General features: G+C 33.6%; 4 protein-coding genes across 4 annotated transcripts; 2 read left to right on the top strand and 2 right to left on the bottom strand.

Annotated features, from left to right (window-relative positions):
* The first annotated feature begins 5,585 nt into the window (after positions 1–5,585).
* LOC133295932 (protein NUCLEAR FUSION DEFECTIVE 4-like) lies at positions 5,586–8,380 on the top strand. Its single transcript, XM_061494866.1, has 3 exons — positions 5,586–5,906; positions 6,363–7,267; positions 7,506–8,380. Exons 1-3 carry the CDS (start codon positions 5,586–5,588, stop codon positions 7,990–7,992), a joined length of 1,713 nt encoding a protein of 570 aa, XP_061350850.1. The 3' UTR covers positions 7,993–8,380.
* Positions 8,381–9,269: 889 nt separating this feature from the next.
* LOC133295962 (uncharacterized) lies at positions 9,270–10,311 on the bottom strand. The gene has a single exon (XM_061494902.1). The coding sequence runs from the start codon at positions 10,195–10,197 to the stop codon at positions 9,358–9,360; it is 840 nt and encodes a 279-aa protein (XP_061350886.1). The 5' UTR covers positions 10,198–10,311; the 3' UTR covers positions 9,270–9,357.
* A 3,202-nt stretch (positions 10,312–13,513) lies between these two features.
* On the top strand, positions 13,514–16,915 carry LOC133295961 (calcium uptake protein, mitochondrial-like). The gene is made up of 7 exons (XM_061494901.1): positions 13,514–13,859; positions 14,104–14,171; positions 14,300–14,523; positions 14,669–14,752; positions 15,316–15,523; positions 16,043–16,339; positions 16,434–16,915. The coding sequence occupies exons 1-7, from the start codon at positions 13,514–13,516 to the stop codon at positions 16,635–16,637; spliced, it is 1,431 nt and encodes a 476-aa protein (XP_061350885.1). The 3' UTR covers positions 16,638–16,915.
* Positions 16,916–17,174: 259 nt separating this feature from the next.
* Positions 17,175–25,942, bottom strand: LOC133295835 (disease resistance protein RPV1-like). Its single transcript, XM_061494695.1, has 6 exons — positions 25,470–25,942; positions 20,223–21,303; positions 19,829–20,131; positions 18,137–19,727; positions 17,345–17,448; positions 17,175–17,255 (listed from the first exon to the last, which is right to left on the bottom strand). The coding sequence occupies exons 1-6, from the start codon at positions 25,940–25,942 to the stop codon at positions 17,175–17,177; spliced, it is 3,633 nt and encodes a 1,210-aa protein (XP_061350679.1).
* Positions 25,943–26,180: the final 238 nt, after the last annotated feature.

Raw genomic sequence — 26,180 nt, 5'->3', positions numbered from 1 at the left:
ACACAATTCGTTTACCAAGATTGGAGTTTTAAATTTTGTAAACAACCTTGGGATACACCACCCCAAAAGCTAGCTCAAAGGGTGGGAGTGTCCAAGGCCTTATAAAGATCATATTAGTTGCCCATCCAATCAATATGGGACTATATATCTCAACAAATTTGAAGGACAAATTATTTTGTTATTCTATAGATAAGAATTCAGATTCTTCTTAAGTTGGGCCTGCCACATTACATTTTTTTCACATGTGATGTACTTGCTTATTGAAAGTGGAGTTGAGCTGTAGTTAGTAAATCTTATATTCGAATTTCTCCAATACATTAAATGTCATCTTATATTTTGTTTTAAAGAATCAAATACGTGATTGATTAGCATATCATAGGAAAATATCAGGAATCTTTTGTATAGGAAGGATTGTTTTTACACATTTATCTGGTTTAACTAATGACTCGTAAGTTAAACCGGTAACCTAATAATTTACTACACTAACCAAGTCAATAACTAGGTTGGATTTAATAACAATGCCCGAAGCTGAAAGTATGCTATCTAATTGAGAGGTGCTGATGCCATTCACGCATAACTAACGATGTTTTAAATTTTAGTCCTTTGGGAGTAGGATTTAGTTAATGTTATCTTCTTTTTCTTTTTTGTGTGAATAATATTATCTTTATTCATAGTTTATCTTATGGGTTCATATAAGAAGCTCATATTCTAAAAGGCCCAAAAAATGGACTACAAAAAGAAGAAACTAAAGAAAATAATTCTTGATTGATGCAAATTCTATTACGACAGCAGTGGATTTAATATTGGACCCCCATAAAAACTACTTAAGTTTCAAAATTTCAATACTCGTAGATAAGAGGTAAAACATACAAGTATGACATTTGTTATCTCTCATATATGTTATTATTATGTACACACACCATCCATTTGCCTACGTTATTATTATGTGTGCAGTAACCTGCTACCAATATATCTCTTTTATAGATATCTAAAAGAGCCGTAAAATCAAAATCAACTTACAAGTCATTGTGTGGACATCTCTATCCATCGGATGGAGCAGTTTCGTATGTTTTTTAAGGTTTGTTTAGTCAATTTGGCTTGTGTGGACACATTATGTTTGTCATTGTGATTTTTATTTTCTGTGAAAGCAAATAAACTTTTCATGACATTTAATATAGAAAAAAATAAATCTTATGTTGTAGGAAAATTTTAATCTCATGTCATAGACACATCAAGTGTGGGGTCCAACTATTTTAAAAAAACAAAAAAAAGAGTGACATACCTTTTTATGGTGTGTAGGTGAAAGTATAGCTGCTGACTCATTTGTCTAACTACTTCCATGTAATCAGCTGAGCTGTTATAACTGATTTAGTTAGTTATTAGTTATTCATAGTGTAAGAGCAACCGTATAAATACATGTAATCTTGACTCAGCTCAATACAATGTAATATTCAGATTTTCAATACAGTTCATAGATTATTTCTCTTCTGTTCTGATACTTTTCAGTAGGAATGATTTGTTTTCTCATGCAACATGAGAAAAACAAACCCTTTTAATATATAATTTTTTTTATCTGCATTTAATATTTTATTCTTACAACTTTGGAACCGTGATTACATGCAGGATATATTTTGGTAATCACTTTAACCAAATACATGTTGCATTAAGCTTTTTCCCTATCAAATAAACTCCAAGGCCTTTGCAATTGAAGCATTACAAAAAAAAAAAAAAAACAAACAGAGGAGGAGGAGGAGGATCCACTCGTCCTCGAAGATGACGAGATTGGAGAAGGATATTCAGTCGTGCATGGGATCAAACTTTCCCACTCATTGTCCTGAGTAATATATATTTTGCAGTTAATTTACCTAAGGGGGCGTTTGGTACGCGGGATTCTTCAAGAATTCCGAGAAACTGAATTTTTTTAAATTTTAAATTTACGGATATTTTTATAAACTGAATGTAAAAATTATATTTTTAAAAATTGAGATTTCCAGCTAAATAAAAATTTCTCCCGTACCAAACGCCCTCTAAGGGTCGAAGATAGGGGAGATTATACCAATATTTTTGGGTATAGAAACGGGCAAAAGCCCAAGTTGTACCTATTTTTGGTCCAAGACAAGCCCAATCTTTGAATTATTAAAAACCCAACTTTTTATTATTACATGTGACTATTTAAAACCACGGGGTGGTCAATATTGATATTTGATAGTGAAAACCAAGTTTAAGCACTTAAGCGCAATGTCAGTCAAGAGTCAACTCATAAAACAAAAAGTGAAAATTGCAGGTTCAATTGATGATAAATTATGAGTTTAACTTCAAAATGCGACTACCATTGTCCCAGCCTTGAACCGAAAGGACTCCAAGACTTGGCATTATGGTGATTGGTGAGTACCAGTGTAGGTCTTAACTAGACTGAATTTATGAATTTGGACAACCGTTTGCTGAAAGTGACTGTGAAATCTAATTATAATAAAAATTAAAATGGTCATACCTTTCAAATTTAAAACATAAAAAGTAGTTGCGTATTATTTGAAATTATTTTGGAAAACATTTTCTGTAGAAAAACAAATTTCCATTCCTACTATAGATCGAAATTTGTGCCATTTTTGTTTGTTTGTTTTTTCGAAAAAAAAAAATGGTGGGACATTGTATTTATGTATTTACAGGAAAATGGCTTATCATCCGGAACAGAAGAAAACAAATGTCCTATAAAATATAGGTTCTGATTCAATAGTGGATATACTCTTACTTGCTTATTTTATAAACAAGTTCATTATAAAAAAGTGTGGTTACTGATTAAATAAAATTGCCATTTCACACATGTATAAATAATGTGTCCGTAAATGATGAAGAAATAGGCACTTGTTTTCCAAAAAAGAAAAAAAAAAATGGCACTTAAAGAAGGCTATCGGGGCATGCTTAGTTTGAGTTCCCACCATCTTAGTTCGAGTACATTATTGGGCTTCTTGTGTGAATACCCAATTCCAATCATAAAACCAAACAGATTTTTTTTTTCGTTTTATAAGAAAATGCCCAAAATCCAATCTTTAGCTATTTCATTGGGTTTGTACATGGAGGATTGAAAATGCACAAAATCCCACGCGGTCGTGGCCCAATATTGAAGAACATAAACTGTGTCATGATCATGATACATGCTTACTATTTGCTTAGTTCTTAACAGTAGGAAAATTATTGAACAAAGTGCACACAGTGGTTAAAATATTGACGTGCACCAAAAAATAAAATAAAAGATTGACGTACTATTAATTAAAACAGTTAATTGTGAAACAGTTATGATTATGTTTAATTTGAATACATTAAATTTTATAAAATCTTCTTGTATAAAGCCGATTTAATCGGCTTCAAATATTGAGGAATGATTCTTCCAATATTATTTTCTATATTCCATGGTTCAAACGAGCTTTGATTAAGGGAATAAGATTCTTTGTGGTTGATTATTGCCTTGTTTATAGTTCAACACAATCTTCCACATGCACGCGTGGAATCCAGACGAGAACAACGCTTGTTGCTTGAGCACAAATTATCAAGGATAAAAACTTGATTCATTTGTCATAATAAAACTTTCAAACATCATATCATTATCATATTAAGTGTATTGAAAATATTCAATTGGTGATTCAGACACTTGACTGGTTGGTTCAATTGAAATGTTTAATTGTTTTCAGTCACATGATTAATCGATCAAATTCGATCATTTAGGTAAAATTCAGCCTGTTCAATTCAATAAAAACCACGTTAATTACTCGTAATATTAGTTTTTGTGACTCTAATCTATTTTTTTTTTATTTGATTGGAATTTTAGCTGGACCCACGCTCAAAAAGTCAAAATTGATTACCAACTGTCTAACTGAATCAGTTGCAAATTCAACTCTTGCAACTTGTGATATTTCATTTTGACGGGAATGAAAAAGCAACATGGATCTATCGTGGTTTGAAATATATTAATTGAGATTAATTTGTTCCTCGGTGGCAACTACCTTTTTGTTAGTCTTCGATGTATTCGACGCTATTCGACCGACCAAGGATTAATTTACTTCTTCACTGTTTCACTAAATTCCCAAAACGGAAACGTCAAATATATAACACAAGTTTTTTTAAAACGATCCCGTCAGTCAAATTATTTGACAAGTAACATGTTACTATTTTGTATCAACAATTACGAATTTTGTAAAAGGACTTTAAAAGAGAGTGATTATTTGCTTAAAAATGTTTAAATCCAAACATGTTCGCAATGCTTGTATGATATTCAATTGAAAATAGAAATCATAAAATAGCAAATAAATTTGAATTTTACTGAAAAAAACTGAAGTATTACTTTAATTTACTTTTTTTTTTTGAAAAAACAGTAATATCTTTTTGAAAAAAATTTAAAGGAAATTTTTAAAAATATTATTTTTAAAAATTAAACTAATAGAAATGTATCCGAATTGGCTATTGTATTAATAAGGGGTTACTCATCTTAGGTTTTTTTTTTTTATCGATTAACTCCACAAATCTCAAAAAATACATAGATCTAATCACGTGCATTCGACGGAATGATCCTATTTAATAGTGTATTTTGGGAAGTCTAAATTAATGATATTGTACCTGAGACGTGACACACACGGCATGATTGGGAAAATATTTGAGTGTCATGAAACCATTGAAACTTGAAAGACTGCAAATGTGCACGAACATTACTGAATAATAGAAATACGTTTGGCAATTTGAGGGTAAAAGTAATTTTGCTCATCAACCACGGTTTTTGACTTTTGATGTCCAATTAAGCAATATTTATTTATTTTGTGATGAAAAAAAGTTGAATGCGTATTAAGAAAAGTATTCTTATAATTTAATATCATATTATTATATGAATGAAAAAAGTTTTAAATTAAAATTTCCAAAATATGTCAATAATATTACTTTTATCAAAATCAATTTTTTAAATAAAATTTTGACACAATTTTTGGCCTTTTAACCATTATAATGTAATTTCAAAAGTAAATTATTGAAATAATGCAAATTCGAACTATTATTGAAATAATTCACAATAGGGATATACTTGACTTGTGCATTGGCGAATCAATTTTCAATCAACGTCTACCACATAAAGTCACTCATGAAATGTGCTAGTTGTGCTAGTTAAAATCTTTTTCTCCATTCCTATTAATTTTCAATTATCTAAAATTTGCATTTATATCATGCACGACTTAAATATGCAAATATTCGTATGTATTATGTAATATCATTTTGATAAAATGTTTCACTTGTACATTAAATTGGTAATTTGTTTTTAAAAAAAAAGATGAAAGACCAAAAAATTTTACTTGCAAATTCACTTTACACTAGATTCAAGCATAATAATAATAAAAAAAAAAAAAGGTTTAAGCAACATCATTTTTATAAAGTCTTGTCCTCCAAAAGAACGAAAGGTGATTTGAACCATATTAAAGTAAATGGTTCCGCCACACTCCACACTTTGACTCTGACCCTTTGTTTGCTTCTTCATTTGTGTTTTTGTGTCCGTGAGTCTCCCTTACTATTTCATCTTCAACAACAAAGCACAACTTAGAAGCTAAGTTCCAATGTTGAATCTGAAAGGAGGGACGAGACCACCATGGGTGGGACTTGGAGCTGCTGTGTGGATTCAAATTGCTTCAGGAAATGGCTACACTTTCTCTCTTTACTCTCACTCCTTGAAATCTGTTCTTGGTTTCAACCAAAGCCAGATTACCCTGCTTGGTGTTGCCAATGATATTGGTGAGAATGTTGGCCTCCTTCCTGGTCTTGCATGCAACAAGTTCCCACCTTGGCTTATCCTTTTCATCGGTTCTCTCTTCTCTTTCCTTGGTTTTGGTGTTCTCTGGCTCGCTATCAGCAACACACTTCAGATTCCTTACTATTTGGTATCTTCTTCATTTCTTCCTCTCTTTTTTCTCTACACCCCTTACTTTTTCTATTTTTTTTTTTCTTTTACTTTCATCATCAATCAATCACCAATGATCTAGTTTTCATAAATTTTGATGAACTTTATCTTTTCTGTTTTTGGGATCATAGATTTTGGATTTTTTTATTTTTTTTTCTGAGAATCTTAATATCCTTATTCCTTCTCAATGACAAACTTGATCTTGTAAAAAAATAAAACTTGATCCGAGACAACTGAAAGCAGTTATGTAGGAACAGGACATATTATAGTACCAGACTTGTCTAAAATGGAGATTTTTTTTTTTTTTGCAATTCTTGGTCCATAACTTTCATTTCATGGAATTAATAGATTCATTAAATAATTGCGATACATAGTGAATTGTCTGTTAAGCAGTTGAAAAGGCATAAAATTGTCATGTCCTTCTATCATATTGCAGCTATGGTTTGCCCTCGCTGTTGCTACCAACAGTTGTGCATGGCTATCCACTGCTATTCTTGTGACCAACATGAGAAATTTCCCTGTCAGTAGAGGCACAGTTGCAGGAATACTAAAAGGTTATGCGGGGCTCAGTGCTGCAGTTTTTACTGAAATTTACAGCATAGTTCTTCATAATTCTTCTTCCAAGTTCCTTTTGTTCCTTGCCATTGGTATTCCTGTTTTATGCTTCTGTATGATGTTTCTTGTTCGCCCTTGTACTCCAGCTTCTGGTCAAGATTCTGCAGAAAAGGGGCATTTTCTTTTTATCCAAGGTTCAAGTGTGGCCTTGGGTTTATGTATACTTGTAACAACAGTACTTGGCAAGATTCTCCACATAAGTGATGTAGTGTCATATATTTTGGTGGCTGTGACGATTCTTCTTCTCATGGCTCCACTTGCAATCCCTATAAAGATGACACTGTGTCCCAGAAAAGCCACCGAATCAGAAACACCTGAGCAACAAGTTGGATCTTCAGAATGTCTGATTCAAGATGGCAAAGAAGATAATACGAAGCCCCTGCTATCATCTTCATCAGCTAGTGGCCTTGGAAGTTTTTATGATACGGATGGTTCATCTGAGGTGGCTATGCTTCTTGCTGTGGGTGAGGGAGCAGTAAAAAAGAAGAGAAGGCCCAAAAGAGGGGAAGATTTTAAATTCACTGAGGCTATAGTAAAGGCCGATTACTGGCTACTATTTTTTGTTTACTTTGTTGGTGTTGGAACTGGGGTTACTGTTCTTAATAATCTGGCTCAAATAGGCATTGCACAAGGTGTGGAAGATACCACCATCTTATTGTCACTTTTCAGCTTTTTCAATTTTGTGGGTAGGCTTGGTGGAGGAATTGTTTCAGAACATTTTGTCAGGTAAATTTGAGATTTACTCTCACGCTCATATCAGTTAAAATCTGAAGAAGTCAATTGTAATCATCTCGAATAATTAGATGCTACTTTTGACAAGCACTTTGTTATTTGAACAACACAATTGTTTCACCTATAGTTTGGAAAAATAAAAGTAGAGAGAATGTTGAAATGTAATCTTTTTTAATTATCAAAATATGAAGTGGTGTAAAAAATAATGGACAATTGTTTTGACAATTTGCAGGACGAAAACGATCCCACGGACAGTTTGGATGACATGCTCGCAGATAATTATGATCATCTTGTACCTTGTGTTTGCCTATGCTATCAATGGAACCCTTTATCCTGCAATTGCATTTCTTGGTATCTGCTATGGCGTGCAATTCTCCATAGTGGTTCCCACTGTTTCGGAGCTTTTTGGTTTGAAGCACTTTGGCTTGTTGAGCAACTTCATGGCCTTGGGAAATCCACTTGGTGCGTTCCTTTTCTCAGCTCTTCTGGCAGGGCATATATATGATAATGAGTCAGCAAAGCAGCATGGTCTAGGCCTCATTGCATCGAGTGTTTCATGCGTTGGTCCAAATTGTTTTAAGATCACCTTTTTTACTCTGGCTGGTGTGTGTGCTGCGGGTACCATCTCGAGCATTATCTTGTCTATCAGAATTAAGCCTGTTTACCAAATGCTTTATTCTGGGGGTTCTTTCAAGCTACCTCAAACGTCAGGACCCTAAGAAGTACTGAAGTTGAAGAACGAATAAAGCATATTCCTCCTCAGTTACTCCTCTAGACAAACCTGTTGCAAATGCATATCTATATATGTATATATATATATATATATATACATATGGGGTAGGATCATTTGACACCGGTTTGACACTTCATCTGAGCGCCATTGATCATCAATCTAATAGACAAGAAATTTTGGCTTCGACGGGTGTGACCCTACTGGTTTAGTATAATAAAGTTTAGAGTTTTGGTATTTCTCCTGTAAAATTCTTGTTTTAGCATGAATGTTACGTGGAGATGAGGTATTGGGTACTGAGAAGTGAGGAAGGTAAATTATCTGATATGTTTTTGTATGCACATGGATGAAAAGGAATTAATCTATCATATACTTGGAACGATCACAATTTTTCATTGTGTGATGATACTGATACAATTAGTGAGCTTCATATATGTGTGTTAGCTATTACTAAATGTCAGAATTTTTTCTTAATTTGCTGAAAGTGATCTTGGAAATATGTTTACGCATTGGATTTTATGCTCCAGCATCTTTTAGCCAGCTGGACAGTTACCTTATAATGATGGCCAAAATTTTGGTAATTATTCTAATGAGTACGAACAATCGTTTTATTATTCGACCATGATCTAAAAAATATTTGAAAACAATCCAACAAAGAAAAAGTGATCGGCCAAGAAAAGCATGATTTTGTACACAACCTGGGTAAATTTTATTGGAAGAGAAGTATGTCTATTTGCCTCTTTAGACCTTGAAGCGGTGATATGATATTTGCCTATAATACACGTCCATAACCATCTTAATTGCTCTGGATCTAGTATATAGCTTCCCAAAAAAATATCAAGTATTGTCCAGAAAAACATCAAGTAACGTCATTTTTTATATATTTATATTTATCTTTAATAAAAGAAAAAACCTTTCATTTCTCCTATTCTTATATTCATGAATACACACCGTCACACATAAATAACCTTAATTTTTGTTCACCTACATTGGAGACCGTGTTACTTTATAATATGATGTCATGACCTCGTAGTGGAGTTGTACTAGATTGTAGATCTAATTGTTATTCACCGACATCTGGGACTGTGTTACTTCTTTATAATATGACCCGTACTAGTTTGTCAGCCCTTTTTAGAATGTGCTACGTCAAATGAACAGTCAATCAAACACAAACAAGTGTTTGGAGAGCCAACGATGAAGAACACAATGAATAAAGTGTCTCAGCAAAGCATAACATTTCATATAATATGCTACATGTTACTATTATAAACTATAGAATATATATAAAAAAAAAAAAAAGTGTTACCGTGGCTCACCATGGAAGCGCACGCCAAAGAAAACAAACACAAAATAATCAAGTTGGTTTCAGATCATGAAACAGAGTAGGCCAGAGTGTGTGATCATCATCATCATCGTAATCATAATCAAAATCAGCTTTGGGCTTATTGTATGGACTGTAACCCATTGGGCTCTCAGTCTCAGCCCTTGTTGAATCCAAAGGCCTTGTTCTTGTAAATCTTGGACTTCTATTCTCAAACAAAAGTCTTGTATCCAGAGACCCTGATACTCTAGGACTCTTAGCTGTGGATGTGAACCTTCCAATATCCATAGTCCTAGATATTAAAGGGCTTCTATTTGTATACATCATTCTCTCATTCAACCTTCCATCAAGTGGCCCAGAAAATTTCAAGGCCTTGTTGCTAACTATCTTCTCATGCACTCTGCCATCTAAAGGTCCTGAAAGTGCTATGGTCCTGCTTTTGTACTTGGGTACACGAATCTCTTTCTCTTCCTTGATGAGTTCCTCAGTTCCCTGCTTCCTCACCAGTGCTCCTTTCCATTTTCCTTGATACCAATCTGGCTCAACCGGTGGTGGCAGTGGTGGTGGCGGTGGCAGTGGCATGTCCTTTACATTATCTTCACGGAAAACAAACTTGTTCATGCACTTCCTTAAACACTTCTTGATGACCCCAGAAAGTTTCTTGGGACGTACTGCTCCACTTTCTTCCTTCTTGACAAGCTTGAGAATCTCTAGCCTGTGCTTGGCAATTGAGATCCCCATGCTCTGAAGAAACTCATGGTTGAAGTAGCTAGCATCTTCCAATTGAAGCTCATTGCGGGCAAAAGTGAGGCCATAGTCGTAGATGAGGGAAGGGTCAAGACTGGTTCTGGATAGCCAGGAGAACCAGTCCATGGCAGAAGAAGATGGGGTTGTGCCAAAATGGTAGGATATGCTGAGGTTAATTTAAGGTGGGGCATTGGGATTTGTAAGGTATATAGATAGGGTAATGAGGTGAGCACATTTAGATGTGAGAATCAGTGCATATATTATAAATGTGGTGGGTATATCAGTATATGCCTATTTATTTTGGTTTTTGAAACCAGTGGCACTGGGTTCCTCTTTATTTATTGATTTTTTCTTCTTCTTTTTTTCTTTTTGATGCAATTTGAATAGTGGTTGAGATTGAGAATGACAACAGCCAATATAATACGTTATGTGGATTTTTTTTTGGCTTTATCTTAAGGATAGCTCACGGGTATAGTTGCTAGTTGCTAAAGGTTATGAGAAGTTGAAGACATATTATGCAATTCACAACCACTTAAGCACTAGGAAGTAAACATGCATTGGGTATTTATAGTGCACAATCACGGTAGATTACGACAGTGGAATGCTCAAGAGGGAGTAAAATGGGTTAAAGACATAAGGGGCCCAAGAAAAAAGGAAGTAGTTAAGGCAAATCAATTCGGTAACCTACTACCCATTTTAAAGTCCAAATGACCCATACCTTGAGCTTTCAAGCATAGTTATTAGACTATACCTGCCCACTTTAATTAGAGAATAGTAATAACACTGATGTAAACAATAAAACGAGAGAGATAAAAAAGTCATATAAAATAAATGATATCTATATTCATTTTTAAAATAACATTATTTTGAGTGAAAAGATTAAAAAAATTATAATGATAAAAACTATTATAACCTTGTAATAAGTTATAATTATAAAAATATTTTAATTTTTAACTCAAAACGATATTGTTTTGAGTTTGGTGTAAAGAACTTATTTCTTACCCAAAAAACGAATCCATAAAATAATGGCATGAAATAACTAAACGTTGTGTCAGGCATCCCATCTTTGCTATGATGTAAATGAATTTGTTCAATGAAGTAAAGTCTCAATTGGTGGGGCGATTGTCTTTCCATGACATAATTGATGAGAGAAGATGGGAGTAAAATTAACTACAATAGCAAACCATTGGCAACAAGTACGTTTCAGATTCATAAGCCAAAGAGAAAGAGAAAGAGAAAGAGAACGATAAGTTACGCACAGAGAATGTAGTTTACATCTTCTGATATGATTCAAAATCATATTGGCCGGAGATGCTGTGGTCCTTGACAACAGGTTTCACGTTATGTTCATGTAGCCACGGCTGTTATGTTGCCATGCATGCGACTCATTTTTGTTCGCTAAAATTTTTGGGGTAATTTTCTTGATTTGGAAACACTTCAATTCACAGAAAAACAAAAGAGAAGGGTTTTGATTATTTTTTCTTTTAAAAAAAAAAATCTACTGTAATTCTATGAAATTTAAGAAAATAATAATTTCGTAATAACAAATTTTAGTTATTTTCCTATAAAATATGATTTAACTAAGGGTTTATCATTTTTCTGTTGCTCTTATTTTGGGTTGAGAATTTTTTTATAATTTTAATTGGAATATGTTATTTTACTTATATTTTTTTTCATGCATACCTTATTTTTCAATCTCTAACATTATTAGATTAAAATTTTAACTAACTTTTATTATTATTATTTTTTATTGAGATTCTGATATAATGATATTAAAAATAAATAGACATGAAAAAATATAAGTAAAATAACTTATCTCATTTTAATTTATGTTGATATTATTTAATTTTGATAAAATAAAAAAATTTAAGTCCAAAACGTGATTTTGTGTTCAGAAAAATGAATTCCATATTATTTACTCATGAGTCATCACAGATCTGTTAATACCCTTTGATCCACGTCATCTACTATGATTTCCTTCAAAGCTCGAGCCATGGTTGGTCTAAGTTTTTTATTTGTAAATTTTAGCCCTTAGCTGGAACTGACATAAATTAGGTGTCCACGTGGCTGAATCCAATTGATAGCACGTGAAATATTAATGGTCAATTGATTCTTTAGGCAATTGGGCTAATATTCGTAAGAAAAAAAAAAAAAAAAGGAAGGAAGGAAGTAAGTGCCAGTAGTTTATATATATATATATATATATATATAACAAAAAATATTTCTACAGATGCAGATAAATTATTTGTATTTATTCTCAAAACGACGTTGTTTTATATTGAAATCATAAAAAATTATAAATATAAAAATTATTATAATTCTGAAATAAATTAAAATTATAAAAACACCATAATTTCTGCCCAAAATGATATCGTATTGGGCTTACTGCAGATAATTTATCTGCAGTAACTGCAGAAAAAGCAAACCTTATATATATATATATATATATATATATAGAAGTATCCGTTTACAAACTTTTTTTTACAAATTTATTCAAATTGTACTATGTTCTCCCGGGAGAAGATAGTGCAATTAGTATTCTCCCGAGAGAAAATAGTGTAATTTGTAAGAGTTTGTAAACAAAAAAATTTGTAAATATATATATATATATATATATATATATATATATATATTATATATTTTATAAACGTTCATACATATTTATTAGCTTAGTATCTCTGCATTCCAAAAAAAAAAGACACTAATTCTAACAACAGTTAATATTGTATACATATTTATAAATAAATTAAAAATATTTAATTAAATTCCAAAAATAAATTATTTTATTTTATTTATCATATATACCAGAACTTACCTTTATTATTATTATTCAAAAAATAATATACATTTTATCTCTCAAACGAAGTTCATCATTTATAATTAAAACTTAAAATTGAATTTGAGCTTTTCAAAATTAAAACGTATAAAAATTAAGGCCGTATATGTAAAGAGAACATGAATTTAGAGGAAAATTTTGCATATAAAACTGACTTCTTTTGCACGAATTGTATTTTATATTATTAAATATAGATATACATACGGATAAGATATGATAGATCATACTTGAAAAAAAGTACCTTTTTTTATTTTTTTTTAATCATATGAAGTGTGAAACTGGATCCAACGAGTGTTATGTAGAGAGTAAGGTTGCAACTTGCATGTTATTATTAAGAAATCACAACCACTAACCAACTTAGTAACTTAATAACAATATGATCTGAGTCAAAGGATAAAGCCCACATATTTCCCGCGCAATCCGTACAGACCAAATCTGGGTCAATGCCTTAAAGATATCAATAATCAGTGTTCCCTCTCCCAACGTTTTCTCCTCACAACCTCAAATTCCTTGTCCAACCTAATCCCAGTGAGTGACATTGTATTTTTGTACATGTTCATGTGCCTTTTGTTGTCTCTGTTTCAAGAATCTTAACTCAACCTTAGCATGTTTCCTTGGGGCAGAACATTCCAACTGTCTCTCCGGCATAACATAAGGTTGTTGTGCACCCAATCACAACGCTCCACTACCTCATCATCATCATCATCATCATCATCTTCTTGGAGGAGCTTTTTTGGTGGGTCCGGATATGGTGAAGAAAGGGTCAGAGACTTTGAGTCATTTCTTAGATCAATCACTTCTGGGGTTATGGTTGTTGGGTCCACCTTAGGCTTTTGGTATTGGTCTTCTTTATCTTCTCCTGGTTCCAATTCTCTTCACTCATTCGCTGATTATACAAGCGAAGATCAGCTCCAACAAAACTATGAAAACAAATCTAAGTTCCTCTTTAACGGTTGGTAACCCTCACGATTTACCTTGCAAGTAACAATATTTTGAATCTATAGTATACTCGGTAATTTGCATTGATTTTGATTTGCTATGCCAAATGTTTTCTTCTTTAATTATCCTTGCACATAAATTACCCTTTGATTCATAATTAAAGATATGGATAATAAGGTTCTTGTAGTTTACCTGTTAATTTATTTGATTTGGCACAAATACTTAGATTTGTTGTGTTTCTTTTTCTTCTTCTGCAGATGGCTATAGAAGAAGAGTATTCTTCAATTATGAAAAACGTATTCGATTGCAGAGCCCCCCTGAAAAGGTAATCGATCTTGTCATTGTGTGTTTGTTGTTTAATGATTAGGAATGTGGTTCTTGTTTATTTTGATTAATAACCAGCAAATTGTTGCATTGGAATATTTCATTATCTGGCACCATGTTTAACTCCAGGTTTTCGAGTACTTTGCATCTGTTCGAACCCCTAGTGGTGAGGTTTTTATGACACCTGCAGATTTGATGCGTGCCGTTGTTCCTGTCTTTCCTCCTTCTGAATCAAACCGTGTTAGAGAGGGTTCTCTGAGAGGAGAGCAGGTTCCTGGCGAGTTGCAATGTGAACCTTCCCAATCTTTTATGCTCTTTGACACTAACAATGATGGACTCATTTCTTTCCCAGAGTAAGCATTTGTTGTCTGTTTCTGTTTGCTTGAAAACTGTCTGTCATGACTTTTTTTCTTTTTCTTTTTTTAATATGAACCACATTGATTGAGAGTTAGGTGCTACGTAATTTTGATAACAAAACCTCTTTTTTCTCGACTCCAGGTACATCTTTTTTGTTACACTCCTCAGCATACCAGAGTCCAGCTTTTCAGTGGCTTTTAAAATGTTTGATCTTGACAATAACGGGTAGGGTTTCATAAGCTATATTTTACAAATTACATTAAACTTTGGCCTTCAATTTCGTCGATGGAATTTTAAATGAGCTTCAGTCTATTGTGTGGTCATTAGCATTAGTGATCGATCCTCTTGGCGATATGTGTACATGTATGTTAGTGAGATTTTACATAATTAGATATGGATGTTTTTATAATGAACAATTGATTTTCTCCACTATCATTTAGATGAAGAAATCAAATGTAAACATCTATCATTTGGCTACATTACTACAATGTGTTTTCAATTGTTCACACTCTAAAAGCTCAATCATATTTTTATGGTAACTGTTTAAACAAATTTAATATAACATGTTATGTATAAAACTTAGCACTTAACACATTGAGTGTCTTAGATACTTGAGATATCTATTAAAACAGGCATGAAAACCGACAAATACAGACAAGATTTAGTTACAATATCAAATGGATTGCAGAAATAGATTAGGATTACTAGTCAGTTCTGTCTGTATAAGAATTTGGATTTTTGTTTGAGGTTTTTGTCAATGTCAATTTCTTAAAAGAGTTTGTCAACAGGGAAATAGACAAGGGAGAATTTAAGAAAGTGATGGCATTGATGCGATCTCAAAACAGACAAGGGGCTAACCACAGAGATGGACGACGCCTTGGTGTAAAAGCTTCTATTGAAAATGGGGGTCTATTGGAGTATTTTTTTGGCGAAGATGGAAAGACTTGCTTACAACATGAAAGATTTGTTCAATTCTTAAGAGACCTTCATGATGAGGTATCTGCGTCCCCTCCATGATAATAATGTATCTCTGGCTTTATACTTTTGGATTTTATATTGATACTTCTTTTCATGCTGTCTATGTTGAAGTCTTGTTAACACAAGTCCCTGATAAAATTTGCAGTCTTTAAGGTACAGCATCATGATTTAGATAGCATTCTGCTTCCACATCTCTGATAATAGAAGTCTCGTGCAGATTTACCATTGCTATTATATAATATATCCCTATCCCGTTGGTAAATCAAAATTCTTATTTTGTCGAATTGACCATATGCTGTCTTTGAAATGTTTTAATGGTGTCACAAGACTCAAATCATCTTGGTAGCAACCAGAAATCTCTCTGCTGAAAATTTTACTTAACTTCACCAAAAGCTGTTGATAACTTTGTGACATTGTTGGTTTGAATCTAAGTAGCTATATATCCTGAAAGATATGTCTTGATTAACATCTTGCAACGTTACAAGTTATTTTTAGGTTCTTAACTGTATCAGTCTGCTCTAACAATTTAATTTGCAGATCTTGAGGTTAGAGTTTTCCCATTATGACTACAATAAAAAAGGAAGCATTTCAGCCAAAGATTTTGCCCTGTCCTTGGTTGCATCAGCAGACATCAATCACATAAACAAACTGTTGGATAGGGTGGACGAATTAAACAGTGACCCGCAACTGAGAGACATTAGAATTACATTCGAGGAGTTCCAAGCTTTCTCAGAATTGCGCAAGAAGTTGCAATCCTTCTCTCTGGCCATATTCAGTTATGGAAAAGTTAATGGGGTGTTGACAAAAACTGATTTTCAAAGAGCAGCATCTCAAGTACTAATACCTCCCAATGCCAAAAAAATAAATGTACAGTAAGCTATTGACCATTTATAATTCATGAATAACATTTTATGTTGTGTTCATGCAGGTATGTGGCATTTCTATTACAGATAAAGTGGTTGACATAATTTTTCACGTGTTTGATGCTAACTGTGATGGAAACTTAAGTTCAAGCGAGTTTGTGAGAGTTACACAAAGAAGAGAAAACAATTCGTCACGTGTTGGATTAGGGGGTTTGATATCTTGCTGGTTGAACTGTGTAAACTGTTCATCATCTAAGCTTCAATTTTGATTGAGTACGTTCATAAGCATATATCTCCACCTCTCAGAAACTAGAAGGGAGGGTGAGATATCCATCTTATATCTACTGTAATGAATTCAACCACATGCAGCATCACTAGGGAAAATGGCAGAAGATTCATTGCCGTAGCAAGGGAAATTTGCTATGACAATGTCACACCATAACATGGTTGCTGTCTACTCTGAAATGTACAGTGTTCTATTTGTAGTCTAACATCTTGTTATTTTGTGACGTGGTCTTTATTTGTTGATATTTGTACATAATGACATTCCGGCTACCTTAAATATTCTTGCTTCTCATAAATTTTGTTTTTATTTGGCCATCTTATCTACAGTGCTTTTCATATAACCCTTTTTTCCATTTTCACTTCAGGCCATTGAACGACAAACCTGCTTTCTTGTCTTTCTCTCTGGGGTTTTAACTATGACAAAGCTTCTATGAATAAAACAGTTAAAAAAAAAAAAGTGTGAGAGTATTATGGTATATCACTGAAGAGGTTGAAAATCATGGATTATCGGTGAAAACTTTTTATTCTGATGGATTCTGTGTATCTTTGGACTCTTGCTCTCCAATAAACTCAAAAGTAAAAACATGATCAGGAACTTTTCCCTTTAAAAACAAAAAAATAAAAAAATCTTGATGTGACACCTGAATGCACTTTGAATAAACAAAACATTGGAAATTCCTGGGTTTATCACTGGTTCTGACTGCAGATTAATCTCCATAAGCACCTCAAGCGACCTGTTCAAAGCAAAGGTTGATTGAGAAGAAAGTTGCTCCAATGTGTTCAACATATAATGTCCTAAAATTATGCAAAAAAAATAAATATATATATGATCCATTTTTAATTAATTTGGTCTATGAAAAAAAAAAATATAAACTCTAATCTTTTTAATTTTGTCTTGATCATCTATTATCGTTTTAACATTGTGACATTAATATGAAATCGCTATAGAATATAAGGACCAACTTGAAAATCCAAGTTCCGTTTGAGTATTAAAAATATAATATATTTAGCTTTGTTAGAGAATAATATAAATCATTAAAAAGGCCCTCATCCAACACCTTGAGGTTTTGGGTTGAAGTAGTTCTTAATATGGTATCAGAGCTTCAGTGACTACAAAATCATGAGTTCGATTCTCACCGCCCTCCACTTGTGGAATTAAATAAGCATAAGGTAAACCAAAAATTAGACCTATACTAATCCACGCTTCAAACCCAAAGGGCTCAAGCTCTTATATGTTGTACGATTTGGTTTAGTCTTGAATATTATGACTTCACAAGACGATTTTATAACAACGATAAAATAATTGTAAGGACTAAATTAATTTCTTTATATATGAAGATCAAATTAAAAATAAGCGTAAAATATAAGGACAAAAAATATATTTTTAGCTTAAGATGATATTAAGTAACGAGAAAAAAAAAAAAAAAAAGGGTAAGAAGTGATTGAGATTTGTACAAGAGGAGAGTACTAAAAAGTTTCATACCGACTAAGGATTCATAGGAACAGCAACATTTTTCATTGGAGTCCAATTCTTGTATCTGTATCTGGAAACTTATGTCACTGCTTTTGCTCTCATCAGGACTTTGAATTGATTCTGACTGAAGATGCATTGCCTCATATAACCCTGGTCCTAACTCCGCCGACAACTCCAATGTCAACTCCCATTCCAAGGCCTGGGGCAATTTCATTATGTGTAAAAAACTTGGAAATTCTGAGAAATATATTGGGCAGACCCCACATTCTTTTACATTGAACAACCCATGTGGTTCCCCAGTATCAGTTGTAACACTGAATTCAAAAGAAACCTTTGTTTCATCGCTGCCGAGAATGCTGTCAGAATGGAATGGATCATACCATACATAAGCATGATCGGAGTTTAAATCCGTAACAGTTTTATAATGCCATGTAGACGCATATCCCACCTTTGTGCCATCTTCCGAGTAGCATTGACATTGAATTTTAGCACCATCACCATGCTTCTTCAATCCATTGGATGGAGAAACAACCACCAAGAAAATGAATCCCAGCAAATAGGAAAGGTCAGGAAGTACAATAGTACTTCTGGAGGAATCTGTTGTTCGGTATTTGAACTGCCCTGTGACTATGCTTCCTGGTAAACAAACCTCAGCACTGTTGTAATTATAGCTGTGGGCTTCCAAACTGTATTTTCTTACTAATATATTGTGAAATGCAGCACTCTTCATTGTTAATAGTGCACCTTCCATAATGCAGTCGAGTGAAGGCTTATCCAATTTCTCAACATTCTTGAAAGAAATGTATTTCTCCTTTCCATTCATTGTTTCTGAAAAGGTCTTTAAAGTTGATACTGTCACCAATGAAGTGCAGTTATCTCCATAAAACTCCTTTATGTTTTTAGGAGGCTCTGGCAGAAACCGAAGCTTCTTGCAATTCTCTAAGGACAGAATTTCTAGGCTTGAGAGATCTGCAATGCTTGCAGGCAACCTCTCCACACTGCTTCCATCTAGTCTTAATTCGTATAATGAAAATAAGCCACTGATGTTGTCTGGGAGTTCAGACAAGTTATGACAATCTTTCAAATATAGTATTTGTAAAGATCGCAGGCCATCGAATAGCACATGTAACTTGTGTTTAGTTACTATATTGCAGTTTGAAATCCAAAACTCAGTAAGAAATGTAAGGCCAGACAACTCATTTGGAAGATTCTTAAGTCTTAAACCTTCTAGATTGAGCCACACAAGCTTTCTTAGATGACCAATTGATGAGTGCAATATTTCGATTCCTGTGTTGCTTAAATTCAAACTTTCAATTGAATCCGAGGACAATGAAAATTCCTTTAGACTTGAGCAGCCATTGACACTGATCTTATGTAGAGATCTCAAATGCCTCTTACTCATAAGACTATTCAGGTTTTTGCACCTATCCAGTAGCAGAGTAACAAGTGTGTCGTTAGAAAAGACAGATTGGTGAACATGGCATAAACTTTCACAACCGGAGAGATAAAGCCATTTGAGTTTTGACGCGCCAGACAAATCTGGGAGCTCCATCAACTGTTTGCATTCACTTAGATCCATTCCCTCTAAATTCACAAGTTCCTGTTACAATTCAAAAGGAGACGTCAAAATGGAATATCATAAATTCTCATTTCAAACCAAAATCATAAGCGTAGTCTATATATGTACACACACTCACATACCTGCGAGTTGTGCCAAAGATATTTAACATTGCTATGCGGCAAGCGAATCTCAACAAGCAGTTTAGCACAAAAGGGTGGTGGAAGAGACTTCAAAGGGTATCCATTCCACTCAAGGTATCTCAATTTATCAGAAAATGGCATAAGATCTGTAGGATGGTACACAGTACTTGAACTCTTCTTACCCAAAGGAACATATAATTTAAGAAATCTTAAACTAATCATCAAGTTGAATGTGTCAGCTGTCAAGTGTAAATCTACTCTTTGAGACAAATCTAATGTTATGCCTTCAACCGCACCAGTCCCCTGACAAAACAAGAAAAAGGTGAATGGTAGCAAATTAGCAACAATTTCTATCAAAAAACATGTCTAGAAAAAGGCTAGCGCTTTTCCTTACCTTGTTATTTTTAAGTACATCACAAACTTCTTCAATATCCCTTAATCGGCTACGTCTTCCTGGGTCTTTGCTGAATTCTTTCCGAACTATACCCAAACCCATTTCTTGTAGCAAGTCATGCATTTGTATTCTATTGCTCTTTGAAATAGTTATAAGGGCTTTATCTTCAAGGACTCTTATTCCACTAGTAGCAAAGAAACCACACGCATCAAGTATCCTTATGACATCATCTTTATTTTCATCTTTGAAAAAGAATGCAATGTCCAGAAATATTGCCTGGTTTAGCTCTGATAATCCATTATAGCTCACTTGTAACACGTTTTGAATTTCCTTAAAGGATTCCTTCTTGCTCTCAAATTTATTCAATTCACATTTCCAAAATTCAACATCTCTGGAATGAAAATGTAAGCCCAATACTCTTAAAGCTAAGGGAACGCCTCCTGCATACACAACTGCCCTTTCTGAAAGATGCTCATAACCATCTTTAGGATGGCTTTGCTCGAAGGCTCCTAAGCTAAAAAGCTTCAAAGATTCTGGATACTTCCATTTTGTGACCTCAAATATCTCATCAACTCTTCTACTAAGAACATGCTTATCTCTTGTTGTTATAATGAGTCTACTATATGCTCCAAGGTCATCTAATTCTTCACACAAATATTCTAATTGTGCAGAACTATCCACATCATCAAGTACAACGAAAACTTTTTTACCACTGAGCCGCCTCCTAATGAATGTGGATCCAGTAACATGTGATGTGGTAATTGGTTCCTTTAGTAGCTCAAAGAGAAGCTTATCACGTGTATATGATAGTCCCAACTTTTCTGATTCTTCTCTTATATTTGCCAGGAAGCACACACTGTCATATTGTGGAAAGTGTTTGGCAAACATGTCTCTAGCTATGGTAGTCTTTCCTATTCCACCCATGCCCCAAATTCCAATTCTTGGAACTTTTTTGAGTAGGGATTCAATGGAGTTACTATTTTCATCAATTTCAACAAGGCCTTTCAGTTCATTAGGGTACATCAGGTACAGCTTTTGCCAAACATCATTGACAATGTTTTGGATGACTTGAGAATCATCCCTAGCCAAAAAAAAAAAAATGTAAATAAATAATAAGAATTTAAAGAATAAACAAAACTAAAGGATTAATTCAACATCGTGCAAGTGATTTTACTTAAATTAAAGATATATTATGAATAAGCTGGTTTTATCAGTTGTTTAAAAAGTGGAGCTTATTGTTTTGTATGTGTTAAGAGTGTTAGTGTTAATAGTGTAGAAGTCCTACATTGAGTGTGTCTCTTTGTATTCTTCAATTGGTTTGCTATATAATAGCACCAATGTTGTGTAGTTTAATACAACAAGGATTACTATCATTTCCTCTTGTATCTATGATATTCAACATGGTATCTAGAGCCTAACAAGAGGAATCTTAATCCGTTTAACTTAGTTCTATTTTCCATAATTTCAATATGGTTATAGAGAGATTAGAGATATCACCCTCCTTGAGAGATTCCCGTTGCTATTTCTTTTTCGGGTTTTTCTTAGTATGCTCTGTGACTGCAGCTTAGACTGATCTGTCTTAGGTTGACCACCGTTGTCGTTGACCGACCACCGTTGACTGCTTCGTCCACCGTTGACAGCCGTCTCCGGCGACTTTTCCGGTGACTTTTCCGATGACTTTCCGGCGACTTTTTCGGCGATCCACCACCGTCTCCGACGACCCACCGCCGTCTCCGGCAACTTTTTCGATTCCGCGAAGCTTTGTTTTTCTTTAATCTTCTTTCTTCCCAAGATGGAGTATTTATACGATTCATCATCCATCTTGAGGGGGAGCACTGTCCAAGTTGCTAATGTTGTCTCCGCTGATGTTAATTCCGACACTGAAGTTCCTCTTGAGGGGGAGCATTGTCCATGTTGCTGATAGTCATTCCAGCACAATTGTCTTTGCCGATGATAATTCCGGCCCTGTTTAGAAGTTCCTCTTAAGTAGGGCTGTGCATAGGTCAGGTCGGGTCAGGTTTTTGTCCGACTCGACCCAACTTGGTTTTTATAGGTCAAGTATTTTGACCTGACCCGCCTTAATTTGATCCAAGTCAGGTCTGACCTGGATTGGATTTTGTTGAACTAGTTCAGAACCAGTTTGGATCTGACCTGACTTGGTTTCTGAAGTGGGTCTGACTTGGTATCTGAACTGGGTCAAATCTGACCTGACCCGTTTTTGACTTGGTTTTCTCACAAAATTTTGTCGAAATTTTTACGTTGCAAAAGACGAAAATTTCATCACAAAATTATTTTTCGTCGAAACTTTTACAAAAAAAAATTTTCTATTGAAATTTAGTTTCCGTCAACAGTTTTGATGAAAATGATTTCTTCCATCAAATGTTTTAATGAAAAAAGAATTTTGTCAAAAAATCTGACGGAATTTTTTTCGTTCAAAATTTCGATGGGAATGTGTTTTGACGAAAATTATTTTGAGGGAAATGTTTCATTTGAAACTTTCCACGAAATTTAGATTCTCTAAAGAATTTTGACAAAATATTTTTTTCGTCAAAATGTTTTTTTTGTCAAAAAAATTTACGGAATTTTTTTTATAGAAATGTGTTTCGTTGAAAATTTTGATGAAAATTTTTTATCAAAAAACTTGACGAAAATATTTAGTTGAAAATTTTCAATGGAAATGTTTCGCTAAAAATTTTGACGAAAATTTTTTTTTGTCAAAAAATTTAACGAAAATTTTTTTGTCGAAAACTTTCGCCGAAATTTGAAATCTGTAAAGAATTTTGATGAATTTTTTTGCCGTCAAAATTTTTGATGACGAAAAATGTTTTCGTCGAAAACTTTTGCCAAAATTTGAAATCAGTAAATAATTTTGATGAAATTTTTTGCCGTCAAAATTTTTTGATGACGAAAATATTTCCGTCGAAAACTTTCGCCGAAATTTGAAATCTGTAAAGAATTTTGATGAAATTTTTTGCCGATGATATTTTTTGCCGTCAAAATTTTTTGATGACGAAAATGTTTCCGTCGAAAACTTTCGCCAAAATTTGAAATCTGTAAAGAATTTTGATGAAAATTTTTGCCGTCGAAATTTTTTGCCATCAAAATTTTTTCATGACGAAAATATTTCCGTCGAAAACTTTCGCCGAAATTTGAAATCTGTAAAGAATTTAAATGAAATTTTTTGCCGTCGAAATTTTTTAATGGAAATGTGTTTCGTAGAAATTTTCAATGGAAATTGTTTTGAGGAAAATGTTTCATTTGAAACTTTCGACGAAATTTAGATTCTCTAAAGAATTTAGACAAAATATTTTTTTCTGTCAAAATTTCTTATTGAAATATTTTTGTCAAAAAATTTTACGAATTTTTTTTATAGAAATGTGTTCCGTTGAAAATTTTGATGGATATATTCTTTATCAAAAAACTTGACGAAAATATTTAGTCGAAAATTTTTGATAGAAATGTATTTCGCTAAAAATTTTGACGAAATTTTTTTTTGTCAAAAAGTTTAACGAAAATTTTTTCGTCGAAAACTTTCGCCTACATTTGAAATCTGTAATGAATTTTGATGAAATATTTTTCCGTCGGTGAATTTCGATGAAAATGGGTTTCGTCGAAAGTTTGTATGAATATATTTTTTTGTGAAATATTTTGACGAAATTTAGATTCCGTAAAAAAATTTGACAAAAAAAATATTCCGTCAAATTTTTTTATCGATATGTTTTTAGTCACAAATTTTGATGAAAATATTTTTCGTCAAAAAATTTTGCGAAAATTTTTATGAAAATATTTTCCATAAAAAAATTTGACGCAATTTTTTTACGTTAAAACTTTTCTTTTAATGTAATTGTGATTTTGTTTTTTCACATAATGGGTATGGGTCAAGTTTTGGGTCAGTGGGTCAATATTAAAACGAGTCAGGTCTAAAACTGACCCAAATAAAAGTGGGTCAGTATTTAAACCAGTTCAAAAAATATGGGTATTTATGAGTCGGGTCAAGGTCGGATCAAGGGCAGGGCAAGTGAACCAGTTTTTTTGCACACCTCTACTCTTAAGGGGGAGCACTGTCCATGTTGCTGATGGTCATTCCAGCACAATTTTCTTTGCCGATGATAATTCCGACATTGTTTAGAAGTTCCTCTTGAGGGGAGCACTGTCCATGTTGCTGATGGTCATTCCAGCACAATTGTCTTTGCCGATGATAATTCTGGCACTGTTTAGAAGTTCCTCTTGAGGGGGAGCACTGTCCATGTTGCTGATGGTCATTCCAGCACAATTGTCTTTGCCGATGATAATTCTGGCACTGTTTAAAAGTTCCTCTTTAGGGGGAGCACCGTCCATGTTGCTGATGGTCATTCCAGCACAATTGTCTTTGCCGATGATCATTCCAGCATCTTCCATGTTGATGTTCATTTCGACGCCATTTTTAGCACATTGTTGATTTTTGGTTTCTCATTTAGGAGATTTATTTTGATGTTATGTTACTTGGTATTTCTTGTAATAAGCTTGTAGCATAGTCAAGGGGAAACCACGGCTGCTCACCAACTGTTAAATGAAATGTCTGAGAGGGATCTTGATGCTAATGTCCTGGTCAGCTCAGTTGTCTTTGCCGATGATAATTCTGGCACCATCCATGCTCTGATGTCCATTCCAGCACTGTCTCTTTATCAGCTCTTCACACTGATGGTCATTCCAGTTGATTTGTTGTACTTAGTCATTTCATTTCGTTGATGTAGCATTGTTGTTTTTGGTTCCTAATGGGAGTATTATTTATGTATCAAGCTTGTAGCATATGATCTATATGCTACAGCTTGAGGGAGAGTGTTAAAAGTGTTAGTGTTAATAGTGTAGAAGTCCCACATTGAGTGTGTCTCTTTGTATTCTTCAATTGGTTTGCTATATAATAGCACCAATGTTGTGTAGTTTAATACAACAAGGATTACAATAAATACCTCTTGTCTCTTGATAATTAACAGTATGAAATCATTAAAATTGGGAATGAATCTTGAAGATGGTCAACCATCAGATCTCTATAAATTTTTTATTTTATTTTTAGAATTTCTTTTCAACATGAGATATGACTTGTAAAAATTACTGACTCTTGATATTTTTCAAAGTATTAGACATTTGAATTTTATTTTTTGGCACTTAAGGACTATACCATCAGAATTATCATGTTCATCACAAATTCAGCATATACTATTTCAAAAATTTACTTGCATAAAATAAGAACATATAATAAATAATTACCTATGGGTACGAGAGTCCCATCCAGATATATTAGCTGCTATAGTGAGAGCAGCTTTCCACTCAGACACTTTGTCGTGGTAGGATTCATTGTTCCTGAGATTTCTCTCATGTTTTGCGAATGCTTTCTCGTAACTCCCGGTCTGGTGGCGTACATCTGATGGATCTGTTCCATAGAACACAGGTATAACTACCTGTCCATGATGTTTTCTGCACTCGAGTATTTTGAGGAGTTCATCCAAGCACCACTTTGAGGAAGCATAGTTTATTGAGAAAACTATGAGAGAGATATGCGAGTCCTTGATTGCTTCGGCAAGTGCAGGCCCAACTTCATCTCCCTTTTTAAGATTATAATCAATGTATGTTTCAATTTTGTTGTGGCAGAGAGTACTATGAAGATGGCTAGTGAAATTGGTTCGGGTATCCTCACCCCTGAAGCTAATGAATACATCGTACTTCTTGACAGAGGAAGACATATTCTGACTAGCTATGGAAAACCGACACACTTTTTTTCCTTTATCTGCTTGGAATTTATGTAGAAGAAAACAGAACCAGAGTTGTGTATGGTTGTTTTATAGACATCTCAAGTGTCAACTTTGTCTCAGGCCTAAGATCAATAACAAACTAGAGAGATAAAGTACATGAAAATAAATTTAGCCAAAATGAAAGAAAATGAACTTAAAAAAACTAAAATGAAAATAAGTGCATTTTTAA

This window comes from Gastrolobium bilobum, unplaced genomic scaffold (assembly GCF_033153095.1).
Source record: "Gastrolobium bilobum isolate Gb01-03AN ecotype WA unplaced genomic scaffold, APGP_CSIRO_Gbil_v1 utg2195, whole genome shotgun sequence".
NCBI lineage: Eukaryota > Viridiplantae > Streptophyta > Magnoliopsida > Fabales > Fabaceae > Gastrolobium > Gastrolobium bilobum.
The sequence above is the reverse complement of the archived record's forward strand: the minus strand, read 5'-3'. Positions and strand labels throughout refer to the sequence as shown.